The 18,708-nt window shown below is 37.5% G+C and overlaps 1 protein-coding gene across 1 annotated transcript in view; it reads left to right on the top strand.

The window, feature by feature from the left end:
• The window catches only part of MGMT (O-6-methylguanine-DNA methyltransferase), a 319,861-nt gene that overhangs the window by 12,359 nt on the left and 288,794 nt on the right, over window positions 1-18,708 (top strand). The window contains exon 2 of the mRNA XM_045024080.1: window positions 9,604-9,651. Within this exon, the coding sequence (XP_044880015.1) occupies window positions 9,628-9,651 (24 nt within the window). The 5' untranslated portion in view covers window positions 9,604-9,627. The remainder of the gene's footprint in view (window positions 1-9,603; window positions 9,652-18,708) is intronic.

Below are 18,708 nucleotides of genomic sequence, written 5' to 3'. Positions count from 1 at the left end.
TTCCTGGGAGTGCTGTAATGTAAAAACAATTCAGGCTGTTTGAAGTATATTTTACAAGTGTGCATTGGGCCTTTGGGATGTTATATTGAAAAACCCAATTGTACAGTTACCATGGGAACCCAATTAGAATAGATTGCTTGAATTTTTTTCAGTCTTTCATCTTGACCAAAAATCTAATGTACTTTAAATGTTTTCATATGGAATTTATTCATATACTGACTTGATATAATAGTTTTTTATTCCAGTACCAAAATCAGACAGCATTAAATTCTGTGGATCCTTGAGACTTCCTTTTAAGGAAAATCTACTACTAACATCTATATATGAGAAGATGAACTGAGAAAAATACCTTTTTATTATTCTAATAGCGCTTATCACAGTGCTTCTATTAAAATGATTTGCAGACTTTGGCTTATTAAAGGTAAACAATAGATTTTAATAATTTTTTTTTATTCGTATCCCAGATGATCAATGAAAGATGAGCCAACTTGTGATTGGCCCCTGAGATAGGAAGGCTTTGCAAGAACTCTTTCCTTCTGCACCCAAAGCAACTACCAGGCACAGTTATAGGCTATATCCTCGTGAGCTTTCCTCTATCACTTTCTTCTGGAAACTGAGGAAGCGGGCCCTTCCAGCCCTCACTGGCCAGCAGAGCTGGTTAGATGCAAAGAAGAAAGCATGCTGCTTTTTTTTTTCTTTCTAAGGCTGTGGCCACACTATCGGTGCTGTAGACACTTCCTGCAGTGATGGAAGGGTTTTTTTCTTTGCTGTAGGACCTTCACCTGCCCAAGCAATGGTAACTAGGTTAATGGAAGCATTCTTCCATCAACATAGCTGCGTTTACACTAGGGATTAGATCAGGGTAGCTATAGTGCTCAGAGATGTGAGTGTAGACCAGGCCTAAGAAATTGTGCCTTCTTCTCACCATACGTGAGCCGGCACCCATGACGGGGTGTACCAACCCCGCAACAGGGAGGCTACTACACACGCTCAACATCCCCAGTCCAGACTTAGCTGCAATCACCCTCCCAAAGAAGTGCCAGGGTGTATCACTCCTTCTGTTCCTCTAGCAACCCCCGATGCCTTAGTCCAGTACTCTAGTTCTAACTGTTCCTTTTATCCCCAATGAGGGGCAAGAGAAATAAGTTCCTGACTTTTCCATGCCTCTTGTTATTCAGGTGGTCCCTGAAGGGGAAATCAGTGCATATTTCTTTAGTACTGTTGAAATGTCATGCACGGAGCTGCACAGAATTTGGCAGCTATGTGCTTTGAGTCCCTTTCTGAAGAATCCTTCCTTCGCCTTAGAAGCTAGATGCTTGCCCTGCTCTGCATGCTACTGCCAATGGGAGCCTCTTTAGTAGAGGAGCATAGAACTAATGGCATATAGTTTCTCTAAATTAGTAATGGTGGCAGGCATTATCGCTATACTGCACACTAACAGGATAACCTGGTTGCTCATCAGATCACCCCCACAAGGGTTCTTAGCATAATGAGATACACATACTTATGCTCTGTCTTGATGGTAAAATAAGCAACCTCCTTGTTTAATTGCAAAGACCTGCTGTAAAAAGTGAAGGCATTTGAAACTATTAATAAAGGTCATAATAACCCTTTATAATGGAAAGGCTAGGCAACCTAAATATAAAGTTTGCTCCCAGCTCCCCTCTCACTAATTGTTAAAACTTATTTTATACAAAAGAATACATCACCTTGTTTTGTAGTCTATGGTTATGCATTGTGGTGTCTCAAATACTGCACAATGCTGTCATTGAATGTAATACCCACAATAAGAAAGCTGGGTCTGTGGGAGATGGTTTCTATTAAGGAGCAGTAAAATGAAAGGTAAAACAGATAAAGTACAAGAACTGGCAGTTTAATGATGGCTTGATAATATGTCTTTAGAAGTTTTCAAAAGCGTGGAAGTGAGTTCTGGTTTTAACCTTATTTACCACTCTTTTCCACACACACATCTCACTTAACTTGCCACTGTGACTTCTAGCATCCAGCTGTGAAAGCAAAACTGTAGCTTGCTTTGGAATGGATTCCAACACCATTCCTTGATCTAGCGAGCAGAGAATGCACTCAATCTCAACTGGTTTGGCAAAGATACCTGATTCTGAAGCTGTGGCCTCTGCATGATTTACTAAAATATCCTTAAAACTATACTTAACCATGAGGCCAAGCAGAAGGAGACCTTGTGAGACATTGACCCCTCACTGACTGATGCAATCAATCATCTGACACCAAGACATCCTTGTCTGCCTGTTGTCTTTGCAGATTCTGCAGTTTTTAGGTGAACTGGAACATGAAAAGCCTGAAAGAAGATTTGAAATACCAATGACAAAAAAAATTAGCAGATACAGACTTTAGCACAAGAAGTCTTATAAGTCTCTGCTTTGACAGAAGCTAAGAGATTCTACTTTTCCATAATGGATGCTGAATCGCACCCTGCTGAACTATTTTAGACAGTGTATTGCTTTCTGAACACAAAGCCTTTATTAAAACCCAGAACCCAGTGCGTGTTGGTTTGAGGAACTGTCAGGTTGGCTTCCTGATGAAGTTTTGTGGGTGATATGTGAATGGAAGTTAAAGCTTTCGTCATGATCTCCAAAGCCTTTAATGGATTTGGCCCAAGATACCTACAATTTCTCTTCACTTTATTTGAAGGTGACCTCCCATAACAGCTATATTATTCTGGAACAATGGCACTTGCAATCACTTGAGTGAATCATTGAAATGTAGGACTGGAAGGGGCCTTGAGTAGTCATCAAATCCAGTCTCCTGCACTGAGGCAGGACCAAGTAAACCTAGACCATCTCTGACAGATTTTTGTCCAATCTGTTCTTAAAATCCTCCAATGATGGAGATTCCACAACCTCTTTTTGAACTTGACTGCCATTATAATTAGGAGGTTTTTCCTAATACCTAACCTAAATCTCCTTTGCTGCAGATTAAGCCTATTACATCGTGTCTGTCCTATCTTCACTGGACATGGAAAACAGATGATTACAGTTCTCTTTATAACAGCCCTTAACATATTTGAAAACTATCAGGTCCCTTCTTAATTTTCTTTTCCTCAGAACTAAACATGCCCAGTTTTTTTAACTTTTCTTCATAGATCAGTTTCTAAACCTGTTATCCATTTTTGTTGCTCTCTTCTGAACTCTCTTCAGTTTGTTCACATCTGTTTTTAAAGTATGGCACCCATAATTGGACACAATTCTCTGGCAGAGGCCTCACCAATGTCAAGTAGAGCAGAGAGTTACTTCCCATTACTTACATACTCCTGTTAATACACCCCAGAATATTAGCCTTTTTTGCAACTGCATCACCCTCATTGGCTTGTATTTAATTTTTGATCCATTATAACTCCCAGATCCTTTTCAACAGCATTACCACTTTTTGTATTTGTAAGTGAAGTACTTTGCATTTGTCTTCATAGAATTCAGATCAATTCTCCAATTTGTCAAAGTTGTTTTGAATTCTAATTGTGGCCTTCAAAGTGCTTGCAACCTCTCTGAGGTGGTGACATCTGCAGATTTTATATGCAAGCTCTTCACTCCAGCATCCAAGTCATTAATGAAAACGTTGAATAGTACTGGATCCAGGACAGATCTCTGCAGGACCCCAGTAAATGCACCCTCCCAGTTTGCCAGCGAACCCTTGATATATGGTCTTTCAGCCAGTTATGCACCCACCTTATAGTAATTTCATCACTGTGATATTTTCCTAGTTTGCTTATAAGAATGTCATGTGGGACTTTGTCAAAAGCTTTACTAAAATCAAGATCTATCACGTCCATTGCTTCCCCTTATCCACTAGGCCAGTCGCCCTGTCAAAGAAGGAAATTAGGCTGGTTTGACATTATTTGTTCTTAACAAATCCAAGCTGGCTATTCCTTGTAACTGTGTTATTCTCTAGGTGCTTATAATTTTTTAATTTTGTTCCAGTTCTTTCTAGGTATTGAAGTTTAAAAGGTAGATATTAGGTTGGCCCTCCTCCAGTCCTCTGGAACCTCACCCATCCTTCATAAGATCTTGAAGATAATTATTAACGGTTCTGAGGTTGATTCAGCTAGTTCCTCCAGTACCCTAGGATAAACTTAATCAGATCCTGCCTACTTGAATACATCTAATTTATCTAAATGTTCTTTAACCAGTTCTTTACATATTTTGGCTTGTGTTCCTTCCTCCTTGTTATTAATATTAATTTTATTGAGTATCTGGTCATCATTAGCCTTTTCAGTGAATACTGAAATAAAATAGGCCTTAAATACACCAGCCTTCTTGATGTCATCAGTTTTAGCTCTCCTTCCCCACTAAGTAGAGATCCTACACTTGCCTTCGTCTATCTTGCTCCTAATGTATTTGAAGAAACTTTTCTTATTGCCTTTTATGTCCTTTTGCCAGGTGTAACTCATTTTGTGCCTTAGCGTTTCTAATTTTGTCCTACATACTTGTGCTGTTCTTTTGTACTCCTCCATAGCAATTTGTCCATGTTACCACTTTTTTTAGGATTCTTTTTTGATTTTCAGGTCATTAAAGTGCTCCTGATGGAGCCATACTGTCCCTTACAATTCTTCCTGAATTCTGCCCCCTCTCCTTAACTTCTTTTTCCCTTAGGGTTTCTTCCTATGGGAACTTACCTACTAGTTCTCTGAGTTTGTTAAAGTCTACTTTTTTTTGAAGTCCATTCTCCTTATTCTGCTGGTCTCACGCCTTCCTTTCCTTAGAATCATGAAATCATCATTTCATGATCACTTTCACCCAAATTGCCTCCCACCTTCAGATTTGCTACTGAGTTTTCACTATTGGTCAGAATCAAGCCTAAAATTGCTGTCTCTTTGGCTACTGTATCAACTTTCTGAAACAAAAAGTTTTGTCCCAGTACATGGGAAAAGGAGCTTTCTCAGTATCTGTGGAACTTGCTGACAAAAGAGGTTAATTAGAATGACTACAAGCCTTAGCTCCTTCAGAACAAAAATGTAAAATCTGCATCTTCACTCTGGCTTTTTTGCAATATCATAAGAAGTGGCAGGGGCATGGATAAAGAGAATCAGAGATCCATTTAATTATGTATAATGCTCAGATTTTGAGGTGTTTAGATATCAGTATAAGTACTTTGCTGCTGCTTGAGCTGTTTCTTGCTAATCATATTTTGATGTAGGTTTCTGGCCTGCTGAGAGAGAGGCAGGTAAATCTAATTAATATAAGTGGACATGCTGTAATTCAAATTTTAATAAATATATGTAAAGTTTTCTGTTAGAAGGATTTTAACTGTTTCCTGAATAGATTTGGCCCATACACTTCTGTTTGTGAGCTGTCTGTTCAGCTCTAAGCTTCTTCAGTCAGAATGAATGCTTGTTGTCTAGCTTACCTGACATATTAAAGCAGCCCTTCATTCAGCCATGAGCAGCTGCTGTCTCTGCAACATTTTATTTCCCAATGGGAAGATAGGGAAGCAAGTGGATCTTACTAGAATGCAAAACAATGCTTTTCTCTGGATTAGTCAGCAGGAGAGCTGAAAGAAAGAACACCCTTTCCTATCACTTGAGATCCAACACTTGACCTCTGTGAAGTTCCCACTTTATAGTAACCCAGCTTCAAGTGCCACATTTGAGTGCAGGGAGGGGAAAGAGTGTGAATTTTTTTCCCTGCTAAGATGTACACATTTCTGTGGACTGAAAGAGTATCTTGTAAGGAGAGGTTCTGAGCAAGAATAGGCATGCTCTAGTTTAGTAGTAGTGCTACACTAATGTAAGTGAAGTGACAATGTTTTTTAACACTTATTGTAAGTATAAATCAAAATTTAATTTAGGAGTTAATTTAAATGAAGTTTAGCTCAAGCACCGTGAAAACAGACAACAGTTCTGTTTCTCATCTTGCAGAGTGATGTATAGTTAACTAAAAGCATGTTAATGTTGTATTTCTGCCATTTGTTACTTGTAAAATTTCTTCAAATTGATTCTCATTCTTTCAAATTATTTTTTTCTCTTCCAACTAGTTTACCTTGCAATTCTTTTTGATTCAGATTGTTGTATTTGTTTAGAACTGCCAGTATACTAAGAGTTCTACAATACACAAAAATAGTCCTCTTTCAAATAGTTTCTCACCAAATGATAAATACTTTTTTACAATAATTATCAGTTTTGTATAAGCAGGTCTCAACATTGTCACTACTACTAGTGATTTTTTAACTGTACTCCTATGCTCTTCTGTCCCATACTTACTGAAATACACCTTGATTAGAATCACTTAATAAATTCACCTTATTGTGAATTTAACAATATATATTGCTAGAAAGGTAAATATTTAATGCCTGGGGTTCAAATGGGGCAACATGTAATAAAATGTACATCTAATAAAGAAGGTCTTTAAGCCTTTACTATTATAACCTTCGTCCTTCCCATATTCTCTTTCCTCTGTCATTTCTTGCTATGATTTGTGATGTAGGGACCAATCCTGCGATTGCTTTATCAGATGAATAAGCATTGTAACTTCAATCATAAAGGGAAGGATAAGTTTTCATATTGAGAGTAACTCAATGGGTAAGTCAAGTAGTCATATAATAAGGGTTAATGTAGATGAACTTGGCAACAGAAGTTCTTCAGTTATGTGTCAGTGTGAATCCTCGGGTTGGTGCACATGTGCCTGACATTCGATTTAATTTGAGTAGCGGTGTCATTTGGGGCCACACATGTGCCGTGTACCACCTTGTGCGCCAATATTAGGCTGTCACCCTCCCTCAGGTTCTGTCTTACCACCCATGGCAATCAGATGGAACCTGGTGAGTGTCCATCCCACTATTTGTTCTCCAAGCATCGAACTCATCTTCTAGAGAATTTTCATGAAGGAAAACCGTTCACCCTCCTTTATTTTATATGTTCCTGGGGGGCGGGGGAAGACTCCAATACACTCTTCTCTACAGTATAGTGAGGCACCTCAAGCCAACTCCCATGGCAGACTCTAAACCTTCAGGATTTAAAAGCTGTCTGAAATGCAATGGACTTGCTTCCTTAGTTGGTATAGACAATGCCTTTCTGTCTGAGCCATGTCGCCCCGTGTTCCGTATGTAAATCCTTCTTGTTGAGTACAAGTTGAGGGGGATACAGCTGAAACTACACTTACTCGAGCAATCGATGAGTGTCACCTCAGACCTGGGGAGACATTCACTTACAAAGAACCCTACAGAAACAGTGAGCTCACCTATACTATCGGGGCAAACAGCCAGCATACACATTGCAGAAATGATTGCAGTACTCAAGGAGGTGCCCATCATGAATCGTGTCTGTCACTCACCTCAACAAGTCATCCAGACACTTGATTTGATGGGGATATTGGGAATCATTTCAGACAGATCAGGAGCTAATTTTGAGAGCAGCCTTGCCCTGTTCCATCAGGTGATACCTTGGACAAACTAGACATGGTTATTATTAGACATGGTTGCCCATGGCTATTCCATTCATTTATGTCTCATGCGAGCCAATTACAAAGTAGTGGCCTCACTCTGTCTAGGAGCCATAGAAGACATTCCATGGGAGTCCAAGGGAAGAGGCTTCCACTTCTGATACTTTTTTTTTTTTCTGGAGAAGAAAGGAGGTCTTGATCTTATCCTTCATCTGAGTAGACTGAACAAATATATATGCTGCTGCAGGTTCAGGATGGTAAAGCTAGCTTCCATCATTTTCTCTCTTCTGGCTAAAGACTGGTTTGTGGCTCTCAACTTGCAAAACATGCTTTCCTAAAGCCTTCCACCGACCTATCCCACTGGAAGTACTTGAGATTCACAGTAGGGCCAATACCAATACAAAATACAGCCATTCAGAAACTCCACAACGCCAAAGGTCTTCACAAAATGCCTTGTGGTGGTAGTGGCCCACTTGAGAATACAAGACGTTCACATCTACCCTTACTTGGATGACTGGCTGATCAGAGGCAGATTGCAGTGGAGGACAGCAGCAACCTTAGAATATGCTCTACCTCTCTTCACCTGGCGAGGCCTCCTAGTGAACTGTGAAAATTTTTCCTCCTCTTATGCTATATTAAGATGACCTGTCAAAAGTGTGGGGGTTTTAAGACTTAAGGCCAAGATTTTCAAAAGTGCCAAGTGAGTTCAGGTGTCTACACTTTTGGGTATGCAAGTTCAAAATAACTTTTAAGAGACCTGATTTTCAGAAAGTAGTTATAAAATTAGTACCAAATGAAGTATCTCAAGCTGAGCAATCAAAAATTAAGGCATCCAAAATCATTAGTCACGATTTAAAATATTTGTCTGTCTTTCTCTCTCTCTCTCTCTCCTTTTATTTTTTAACCTTAGAAATTTAGGTCTGAAATTCTATGGACAACTGCGGTAGCTGTGGTGTCACATGTAAGATTAGCCTGATTAAGAGAGGATGTGCTTTTTATTCAGGCTTTATAAAGCTCTTTATTTTAACACACACTTAACTGAAACACTTGGGAGACGTGATCTCCTTGTTAAGGATTCAACACCTCCACCCCTCTAATTAAGGGCTCAGAATGCTCCTGATGCACGCATGAGTTTCTAAGAAAGACCTCCAGCAAACAAAAGAAAAATAAGACTTAACATTTCTAATACTTCCAAGGTCTTGTCTAAACTGATTTTGTTTTGTTTTGGGCTTTTTGCACAGATGTAGAAACACAGACAAAACTGTACTTGTGATACCCTTAGACCCTGGTACAAAGCCCATTGAAGTCACTATGGAGTCTTTCCACTCACGTCTGTAGAATTTGGATCAGGCCTCTGGTATAGACTTATTACATCAGTGCAGGTCCATAAGTGGATTCAGAGTCTCTGGTATAGACTTACTGCAGCAGTGCAGCATGGCTACACTAGGGGCTTGCACATGTGCAGTGACATCAGTATAACTACACATCACAGCTAAACTTTAAAGTACAAAACAAAAATGTCTGAAAGAACTTTGAGGCCCTTTTTGTATCTGAAAACTTCCCATTTCCCCCCCCCCCCCGTCCTTGCAGGCTACATTTAAATTCAGATTTTGAGATCAGCTGATATAGGATGACAGCAGTTACGATGAAACTCCTTTGACTGTAAAATACGTACTTTATTTTGGAATCTGCCTTCCTTTTGCTCTTAGATCCAGACTACCCTTCACATAGCTTCCTTATTTTCCTTCCTTAAAATATACGTATGAATTTCCTAAAACAAAAAAGGTACTTATTATTTAATAACTCAGAAGCACAATATATTATTTTAAGTAATATTTTTACAGGAATGGGGCACTTCTTAAAGTGCATTCTTATCCTGTGGATCAAAGTGTTACAGGTCTTGTGATGAGAGAAGTCCTCCACATTTCATCTGTTGATTATGGCTCATTACAGATGATAGATGACCTAGTGAACTTTAAAATTCCTGTTTGCTTGCAAAAAAAGCAGTCCATCCCCCTTTTGATACTGCAAGCCCTGAAATTCAGAGCCCACTTTTTATAATCATTACCTAACAGTATATCGTGTAATAAGAGGAGAAATGATAATGTTGACATGCTTTTCTTGTCAACGGTTTATGAAATTTGAATTGTCATAGCCTTATCTTTTTCTAACAGGATTTCCTTTTCCTTTCTTATAGGCAAAACTCCTTCGTGTACTTAACATGGCATCAAGACTTCATCAAAAAGTAAGTTCCTGTGAAAATATCCTTGCATTTAGGTACACATAAAAAGTAACAGCATTACAAAAGAGTTCACATAACATAGTTTGTGTTTTTTCCCTTGTGTCCAGCAGTCAGTGTTAAGAATTCAGTTGACAAGATTGATGCTGCATTGTAAATCTCTGTAGCTCTGTCATGGTTGGTAACAGGCATCAGTGGACCTTTCCCCATCACATATCTATCTTCCACAGAGCATAAACTAATAGGACAGTGCTGTATTTTTAGTGTAAAGTTTGCTTTTTTCTGCCCCTTCATAATTAGTACAGCCTTTATTACAGAATGTATATCTTTATTACAGAATAATTTTATGACGTTTTGGATGTTTTGTGCTTGTGAGTTGAGAACGGCTCAGATGTTTAGGAAGATGGTTGTGTTTATGGGGAAAAGTAAGAAAACATGAAAAGGTAGCAGAAAATTCTGGACCTTTTTATTTGAAAATTTTATCTCCTAAAGATTAGTTAGTGAACATCTATTTACTGATAATTCATGGAAAGTCTTTCCCTTTGTAGCCAGTGCTAATGTTGCTAATGACTTTGTTCTTCAAATCACCAAGAAGACTATCAGTAATGAATGACCACAAGTAATAAATACTATTTTTGCACTGTACTCATTACTTCTGTGGCAGGATTAATATCATGCCTCATGGGATGTAACATTTAGTAAAATCAAATGTGTATAGGTAATCCTGGTACTGCTGCCAATCTCTAACACCATATAAAAATGTCTAAATAAAATAGTGGCAGATATCCCATAGCTTCAACCTGGTTTATGTGGTGTAATATAATGTATTTGGAATAGTGTATTTCCATCTTGTGTACCCTGCAGTGGAAATACCGTTTTTTGTTAGCGTAAAATCAGTTTCAATCTTTCTAGACCCTTTTCAATGATTTTATTTTAAATTTTTAAAAAGTGGAATAGTTTGATACATGGAAAAAATCAAGAAACGTGATTTGTTGTGTTTCGTGTTTGATTTTTCTTTCTAAACCATCTCTCTGTTTTTAACATATTTCTGCAGTATATTTGTGTGTACACTTGCTTCCTGAAAACACATCCTGTAGCAGGTATTTTGGGGTTAATCGCAGAGAAATATTATTCATTTTCAAACAACTGGGGGACTTTTTAAAGGAATCACTAGTTCAATCTCATTCACAGCTAGACACGATATAGCTGGCAAACTAAATGAAACTAATAATAATTTATGGTCTATTTAACCTTTTCATTTCCCCACTTACTTTCATTAGTTGTTGGATGGGATTTCTCTTGATATCTGAGGAAGAATGCTAAAACTAAAATAAATTCAAACTCTCCTGATTTGGCATAATGTAGGGAGAAGGATTTTGACCAGGACTCTATGAAGACGTAATAGCAGATAGTAGTATAATGTTAACTCCTTTCTTTTGTTCTGCATACAATAAAATTGTACATTGTAGCATATTCTGTTTCATTAGTTAGAATTAGAGATATTTTTAATTAGGCTTGAAAGGATTAGATTTTTACTGGTTAAATGTCAGCAAACATTGATTTCACCATTCACACATTGACAAACAAGTATTTCAATAGATGATGATAGAAATTTACAGACAGGCAAGGTAAGAAAAATGCTGCTTGGAAACTTGTTAGAGTTTGATTTAAGGATATTTTATTTGTATATTTTGATGTGATGTTGACAATTTGTGTTTTAATAGGTGTAAAGCTTTAACTTTATGAATCTGAACATCTGCTGTCCTTAAATAATTGTCTGACCTCCCCCCATAATTTCCTGCAACTATGGAAAATTGAAACTGATAAAAATAAAACAGTTCTTAAAAATAAATATTGATATCAGTCAAAATTATGAAAAAACAAAAATTGAATTCTGCCAAGCCTATTTATAATGTATAATTGGTTTAACATATTATTCTGACAAGTTAAACCACATATTAGAGTGACAGAAGACATGAATCTGAAATAGGTGGTAATTGACCCTTTAAAAAAAAAAAAGACTGCATGATTCGCTGAACAGTTTTACGGGAGCATTTAGTTTGCTGAAACTGAGAAAATGATTTCTGAAAAAAGCCAGATATAAAGATGAGTGTTTACCAAAATCATTGTATTTGCACCACAACTTAACATGTAAGCCTTGATCCTGCAAGGCCTTGTGCAGTGTCCATCATGGGAGTACAAGGCTGCTGGCGTCTAATGCAAGTGTGTGCTCAGGCTGTGTATAAGTGTAAATGAGGTGGAGCCCCTGGCATGATCCTATGAACTGAGAGGAAGTAATTCTCAGGAAGGTGGAGTGCCTGCTCCTTTATTCTTGAGAGTATGGTTAAAAAATATGTTGTCCGAGAATGAGTTTTGCTGAAGAAACTTGGGTTTAAGTATAAGCATCAGTATGCAAACAAGGTGGTATTTTTTCCTGTGTGGCCATAGTCTGGCTGCTAGGATTCAGAAACTTAGTAGCCACTAACCATGCAGATATTCCTGTTTTAATCAGAACATTAACTGCATTCTTTTGGGCTCCATGTCCTACTTATGATGAGTTATTCTATATTTATACACACAATACTCATACCCCTGTAATGCAGAATCAAAACTACAATATTAATGTGAATCTTCTTGTATCGCCTCTTGTTAGGGCAGGAATATAATGTGTTCCCATAACAGATAATTTATTTGCCATTTTGTTACATATAGCTCTGTCTCATATATATTTTGAGTCTGTCTGTATCTTTGTATGTTGGTAATCTTTTGTTGGTTTTTGCACACAGTTACATTAGGTGTTTCATTTATATTTAAAACTGTTCATATTACTCACTTTACAGCTGATTATTGCAATGAAGTCATATTTGTTTATGAGCAAATTCCAGGTTCCCCACTATCTTTTTAGTTTAAAAGGGAACACAGTTAATGGTTTTGCTCATATTGCTTGCATTTGTTTTTTTTATTATTATTTTCCAGCTCCTACTCTTCAGGTGTAGCTATTTTAGTATTATGAAGAATGATGGATGATGTAGGAAAGTTTCTTTTGAAGCACTTCTGATATTGTGCAATGCACTTGGGGGTCAGCTACACTTGACTGATGCATGATTTATCCGATGTCCCTGCCACTTTCTGAGATAAAGCTGCTATTTTATCAAAAATGCCAGCAAGTGTGATTTAGAGTTTATACACCTCCTCTTTCAAATAATTGCTCTGATTACTTTCTGGCATGGCAATAAAATGATAAAGGTAATTGCACACAAATGTGAGATAGCACCAAAATACAATAAAATTAACCTGAATTAGCTTGACTTGTCGATGAGAAGTATTTATGAAATGTATTTTTGCAATAAGGGAGACTGATATTATAGCTGGAAGGTGAGTTATTGCCTTAATGTAATACTGTTTGAAATTTAAAAAAAGAGACTGTTACAGTTGAGGGTGATTGTGCTTTTGAAATTAAGTTGAAGTGATTCTTATAATTGGCAGCAATAATGCATTGTGAAGGTAATATCTTTTATTGTGTTATGCCTAGTTACATTATCTCTTATTTAGCTGACTTTGGCTTTTCAGAGAATGCAAGAAACAGCAGATTTGGAATTTTGTGGATTATGATAATAAAAATTATGAAATGTTACCTGATATTAAATTCACTCTTTACCTCTTGGATTAGAGAACAAAAATGAGAATAAATCTAAGAAGCAGTACATTTCATCTGGTGTACCAATACCTGGTAAAATTCTTCTCTCTTCTTCTCCTTGCAGATATAATAAGTTCATATGTATGTCTATGTGCATAGCTTAACTGTGTAACAGAGAGTGTACTTAAATATATACTTACTCTCTTTGTAAATGGATATGCATATGTATACCCATACAGAATTGTTATGATAGTTAAATTTTGTATTTGCTTAGTTTAAAAATATAACCAGTTATTAAATGTAATATTTATACCACTTTTACAGTAACTGTTGGTGGCATCGTATGGAAAGCTTAATGTTCATTGCCTATAGTACTTCAGATTTTTCATTGGATTATATATTTGTCTACAAAACAAACAAACAAAAAACACCCCAGAGATTCTTTGCTTCCTTCTGTGTAATGTTTTCCTAGATACTGTATCTAGATACAAGATATTTTACTTATAAAAATTATTTGTTAAATAGCTAAAAGGATATTGTCGTGGCATTTTAATTGATAAAATACTTCCCCCGATTGTTTTATATTACTGCACTGACACTTGGTGTGTTGCTTTTCATTACCTGGCAGTAAAATTCCATGTTTTTATTCCATATAATGGCACATTTAAGCCCTAATGCGATGCGACTACTATGAGCACCAAACCATGGAACTGGAATCTCCCAACCAGCCCTTTCCTTCCTGTCCTGCACGCTTTACGCCCCCCAACCTCCCCCCAAACCCCCCAACAAAATAAGATTAAAAAAAAAACAGCAAAAAAAAAACCGCAAGACAAAACAGCAGCTTGGTGTACTGGTTTATTTTATTTTGACTTCTATTGAGTGTGTATATCAAACATACTTAGCTAGGAGTTTGCCAGCTTGAGGGCCTCTGCTGAGTTGCTGATTGAATCTATTGTGGCAATGAATTGAGAGAAGTGTAGGCAGGTTGGTATAAATTAAAACAAATACTTTCCATTAGATGTTTAAGGTACAGTAACAAATGACCATAGCTGATTAAAGCACAAGTGTAATTTTCTGGTTTTGCTATGCAATGCTTATTATTAGTTTCTATTTCTGGATGGTCTCAAGGTGTAAAGGGTAGTCTAGTTTCAAGGACAGGAATAAAAAGGTCTTCATCTGAAAGAACAGGATATGCTTCTCTTACACGTGCAGATGGATCTAAAAACCATCTTCTCTCTCAGCCATGCAACTACGTCAGCCACAAAAGATCTACAGCACACCCATACTGTGGAACTACTATAATGGTGGGTGCACTCCCTTAGGCAGTCCTTCCAGTTGACTTCTACCAACACACTACCGTGTAGTCTAGGTTGAACCTCCGCATGCAAGGTCTTGTTTGAGCTCCACTCTCCTCAACACTGGGTCAGCCAGCTTCATTTCACGTGAGATAGGGACATAGGGTTGGTTGTTCAATGGCTATGGTTTCTTTAGCACGCTGATATTTCCCTACTAACTTATTTGGTGATGTCAAGCACATGTTGACTAGGAGGGGTAAAAAAAAAAATAGAAACCTGTAGTATGCTCATGAGAGCCCTGAGGGGCAGACGAGCAGTTTTGCTAAACAACCTTTCAAGATCTCTACCACTTGGGATCGCTCTTAAAGTAGCAGAACACTCACTTATGTCCATTGAACCGATGATAGGGACTGCATATGTGTCAGCAACACTTCCATGGTCTATGGCAGTGGTCTCCAAAGTGGGGTGCGCAAGAGGATCCTTGGGAGCGTGCGGCAGGAGGAGCATATTTTTTTTTCTTCGTCAGGAAGGAGTCTGAGCGTTTTTTTTTTTGTTTGTTTGTTTGTTTGCTTCTGCAAAAATGGTAGAGCCGGTGCAGCAGGGGGTGCATGCTCAAAAATTTTTTACTGATAGGAGTGTGTGATCAAAAAAGTTTGGAGACCATTGGTCTATGGCATAAGTTCATAAACTGTGCTTTGTCAACCACTTTGTCTCTGGAGAAATGGCTGGTCACATGGTGCTGTCTCTCCTTGTTTCCATTTACTAATTTGCATTTCAAAATTAAAAATGCATACTTTTAGTATTACTTTTCCATGTTTGCAGTTGCTTGAGTTGCCACAGGGATGTTAAAGCTTGGTGAATGTGGGATGAAGTGGTTCATGAGTAAGGCTACGAGTCAGTAATGAAGGTCACGTATTCTGTGATTTTATGAGACTTCCATGACTTCCTGAAGTTTCCAATAATTCAGCTCCATGGCGGCAGGCTTCAATAACTCCATGATTTATTGTTTGTTGCCTCTGTCCTGTCCATGACATTTAGTAAACATACCCGTGCCAAAATCTGGCCTTACTCATGAAACACTGTTAAGATGTGGTTAACACTGGAAAAAGTGTGACTCCTGATGTATATTATGAAAAGCCTTAATATAGCAAAGAATCAGCAATGGACACTTCCCTCCCTTTCCATCACGAGGTGGAAGTTACAATCCAGTGCTACGTATGTCTCCTGCTGTAGTCTGAAACCTGATTGGGAGGGGTTAAAGAAATCTGAGGATTCTAATTCCCACCAGAGTGGCACCACAACTGTCTCACCCAGCTTTCCTAAGAAAGATTGCATTTGGGTTAACAGTTAGCAAGACTGTTAATATCAAAGAATGGCTTTCTGAGCAGAGGCTAATCAGAATGAGAGAAAATAGTGATTCAGACCTGGGTTCATGCTTAGACTATGAAAACGGATAGCAGCATCTGTCCATTTTTCTACTTCATGAGTCTCATATTTTGGAAATGTTAAGCACTCATTGTTACACACCAAGTCTAAATCTTGTAATACTCCTGCTCATATGCCTAAGAAGGAGTCCAGTTTTAAGTCTCTGCTTCATTTCTCATTCTGATTTTGTGAAATAAATATTTCATAGTCAAGGATCTTGTGTTTTTTAGAGAAATCCCATTCAAAATGCCTTATTCGATCAGTGATTAAAATGATTTCATTTTAAATGACTAAAATAACAGTTAAATTGCAAAATATCTTAGTGCCAGAAAAAGAAACAATAGTGTTTTTTGGTGGAATGCATGTATTTGCTTCCATAGAAGGAAAATATATTTTTCACTACTTCAATTGTAAAGATAATGTTGTTCTTTCTAGACCATATCTGTGCCTGAAATGTAAGGCAAATAAGAGAGATTTTATGAATTTCTGATTCAGGGGCAGGATACTGAGAGAAAGGGAGAAAGTATGCCGCGTTTTAATGTAGCTAAAACTGATATTAATGGTCAAATATTCTGGAAGGTATTGAATGCATGAAATAGAATTGGTATGGTTCAACTGTGCCAGAGATGGGAAGCATGTTGCAAATCCCAAACAGCTGTGTTTTATGGAGCCTGCATCTGCCCTAATGGACGGACACTTGTGGGAAGAATGGTCCAGCTGAGATACAGGATAGATCCATGACATCCCATTCTTCAGCTTGACTGTCCTGCATAAGGAGCTATAATAGCCACAGAGGGGAATGCAGCGATAGCTACAGAGGCTCTGTGACCTTGTGGGGAAGAACTTACCTTCCCATCCTCACAACCAGAGCTATGCCATTCATAGTCCATATTCTTGGGCTATCCTCTTTATTATCTGTGAATTTCAGGTGCCCACCAATTAATTAAACTTTTAGGGTTTTTTAAATATAACCCTCAACATTCTTTTAATTTAGTTTAGTTATGTCTATACTATGGGGACTATACTAGTACAGCTGTGTCAGCATAGCTGTGAGGCATAACCCTGCAATATAGACACAGCCTATATCATTAAAGCATTCTTTCATCAACAAAACTGTCTAACTGAGGGTTAGGTCAGCATTACTAGGTCGGTAAGGGGTGTGTGTGTGTGTGTGTGTGTGTGTTATATATATATAATTTTGTGCCCTTGACCAACATAGCAATGTCGATCTAACGTCTAAATGTAGACCAAATTACGTGCCAAAGGTTGCTTATCCCTGCTATATACTAATACAAGGAAAAATTCTAAAATTGGTATGCCAGTACAATAATGTAAGCTTTTTATATATGTTCGAAGAAAAGACTCCTTTATATGATCAAAATATCTGATTAGTGAAGAATGGATTTGTGATTTTAAAAACAAAACATCTAGTTCCCTTAGAAATTAAATAAAGAAAAAATATAGTTTAAGACAATAAGAAAGCCCTGACAAATGTATTGAAAGCTTTGCACATGACAGACCAAGAGAACTCCTTGCCTGCCAACACAACTGACTGAAGATTTTGCCAAAGAGCCAGAGGCCTCTACTACTTGAAAATAAATGTTTATAGCTTGGCTTTTTGGGTCTTTTGATTACTACCCAAAGAGGATTAGTAGCATAATATGATGGGACAACAGAAGCTCACTTTGTTCCCTTTGATATATTTTTTTGTGCAAAATTAATGCATTACAAAGAACTTTTTTGTTAAATTATTTAAAAAATGCTTTAGAAAATGGGTGTTGTGTTTTATGTATGTGTGGGGTGAATGAGCCATATGCATTCAGTGGGTGGCTTGTGTAGGGAGTGTAGGCTCATGGGAAGGCCGAGATGGAGAATGGCTGTAATGGCAGACTTCTTTCAGTTGTCCTTTTTTCACTGGTATTAGTTCCTGGGAAGGTAAAATAAATGTGGAAGTGCTTAAGATTTGACATTTCACTTCTAAGTTCCACTAGCCAGGAAACAAGAATGCAGCATGTGTTTTCTCATCATCTGAAATTACAGGTTTGGCTTAACGAACAATGTTGGATTTACTTAGTAGACCAATGTGAATATTAGCAAAACGTTGGGGAAAATCAAAGGGTACTGTGTTTGTAATGGATATAAGACTTGAAACCTTTGGTTCTAGATTTCAGAAAATAGCAAATTAATAACACAGATTATGATCGATAGGCATAGCTTTCTATATGAAAATCTTGAAGATTGCAGTTGTGTGAGAAATTGAATTGATCTAGGAAGTAAGTTTAGATAGGTCTTCTGAAAGCATGATGGGTGAAGCCAAACATTTTTTTTCAATGATTATGCATTTGTGGAAACACAGAATTTTTAACTTCCTCGGCTATGTTCTACATTCTATACACTGAGAAGGCTAATTAGGCAACACTTTGTATGGCACATGAGTAGTGTGAAACATATCTTAGAGTAACTTTCTAGGTTCAAAAATCTTGATCTGGATTACAATCCTATTCAACAACTGAAAGGCGTGTATTACAGCTTCACTAAGAACAAAGTATATGGGCCTGAAATACATTGTTTTATTCTGCTAACCTGAAGGTTTGCTGTGGATATCAATTGTACAATGTGTATTTCTTTTTCCGATAGATATTGTGGGATTTCTAAAATAAAGAGGGGATTTATCCCCAGATTTTTTTTTTTTTGGAGGGGGGAAGG

This window comes from Mauremys mutica, chromosome 7, assembly GCF_020497125.1.
Source record: "Mauremys mutica isolate MM-2020 ecotype Southern chromosome 7, ASM2049712v1, whole genome shotgun sequence".
NCBI classification, from domain to species: Eukaryota; Metazoa; Chordata; order Testudines; family Geoemydidae; genus Mauremys; species Mauremys mutica.
Note: the sequence above shows the minus strand (reverse complement) of the source record. Positions and strands in the feature narration are given on the sequence as shown.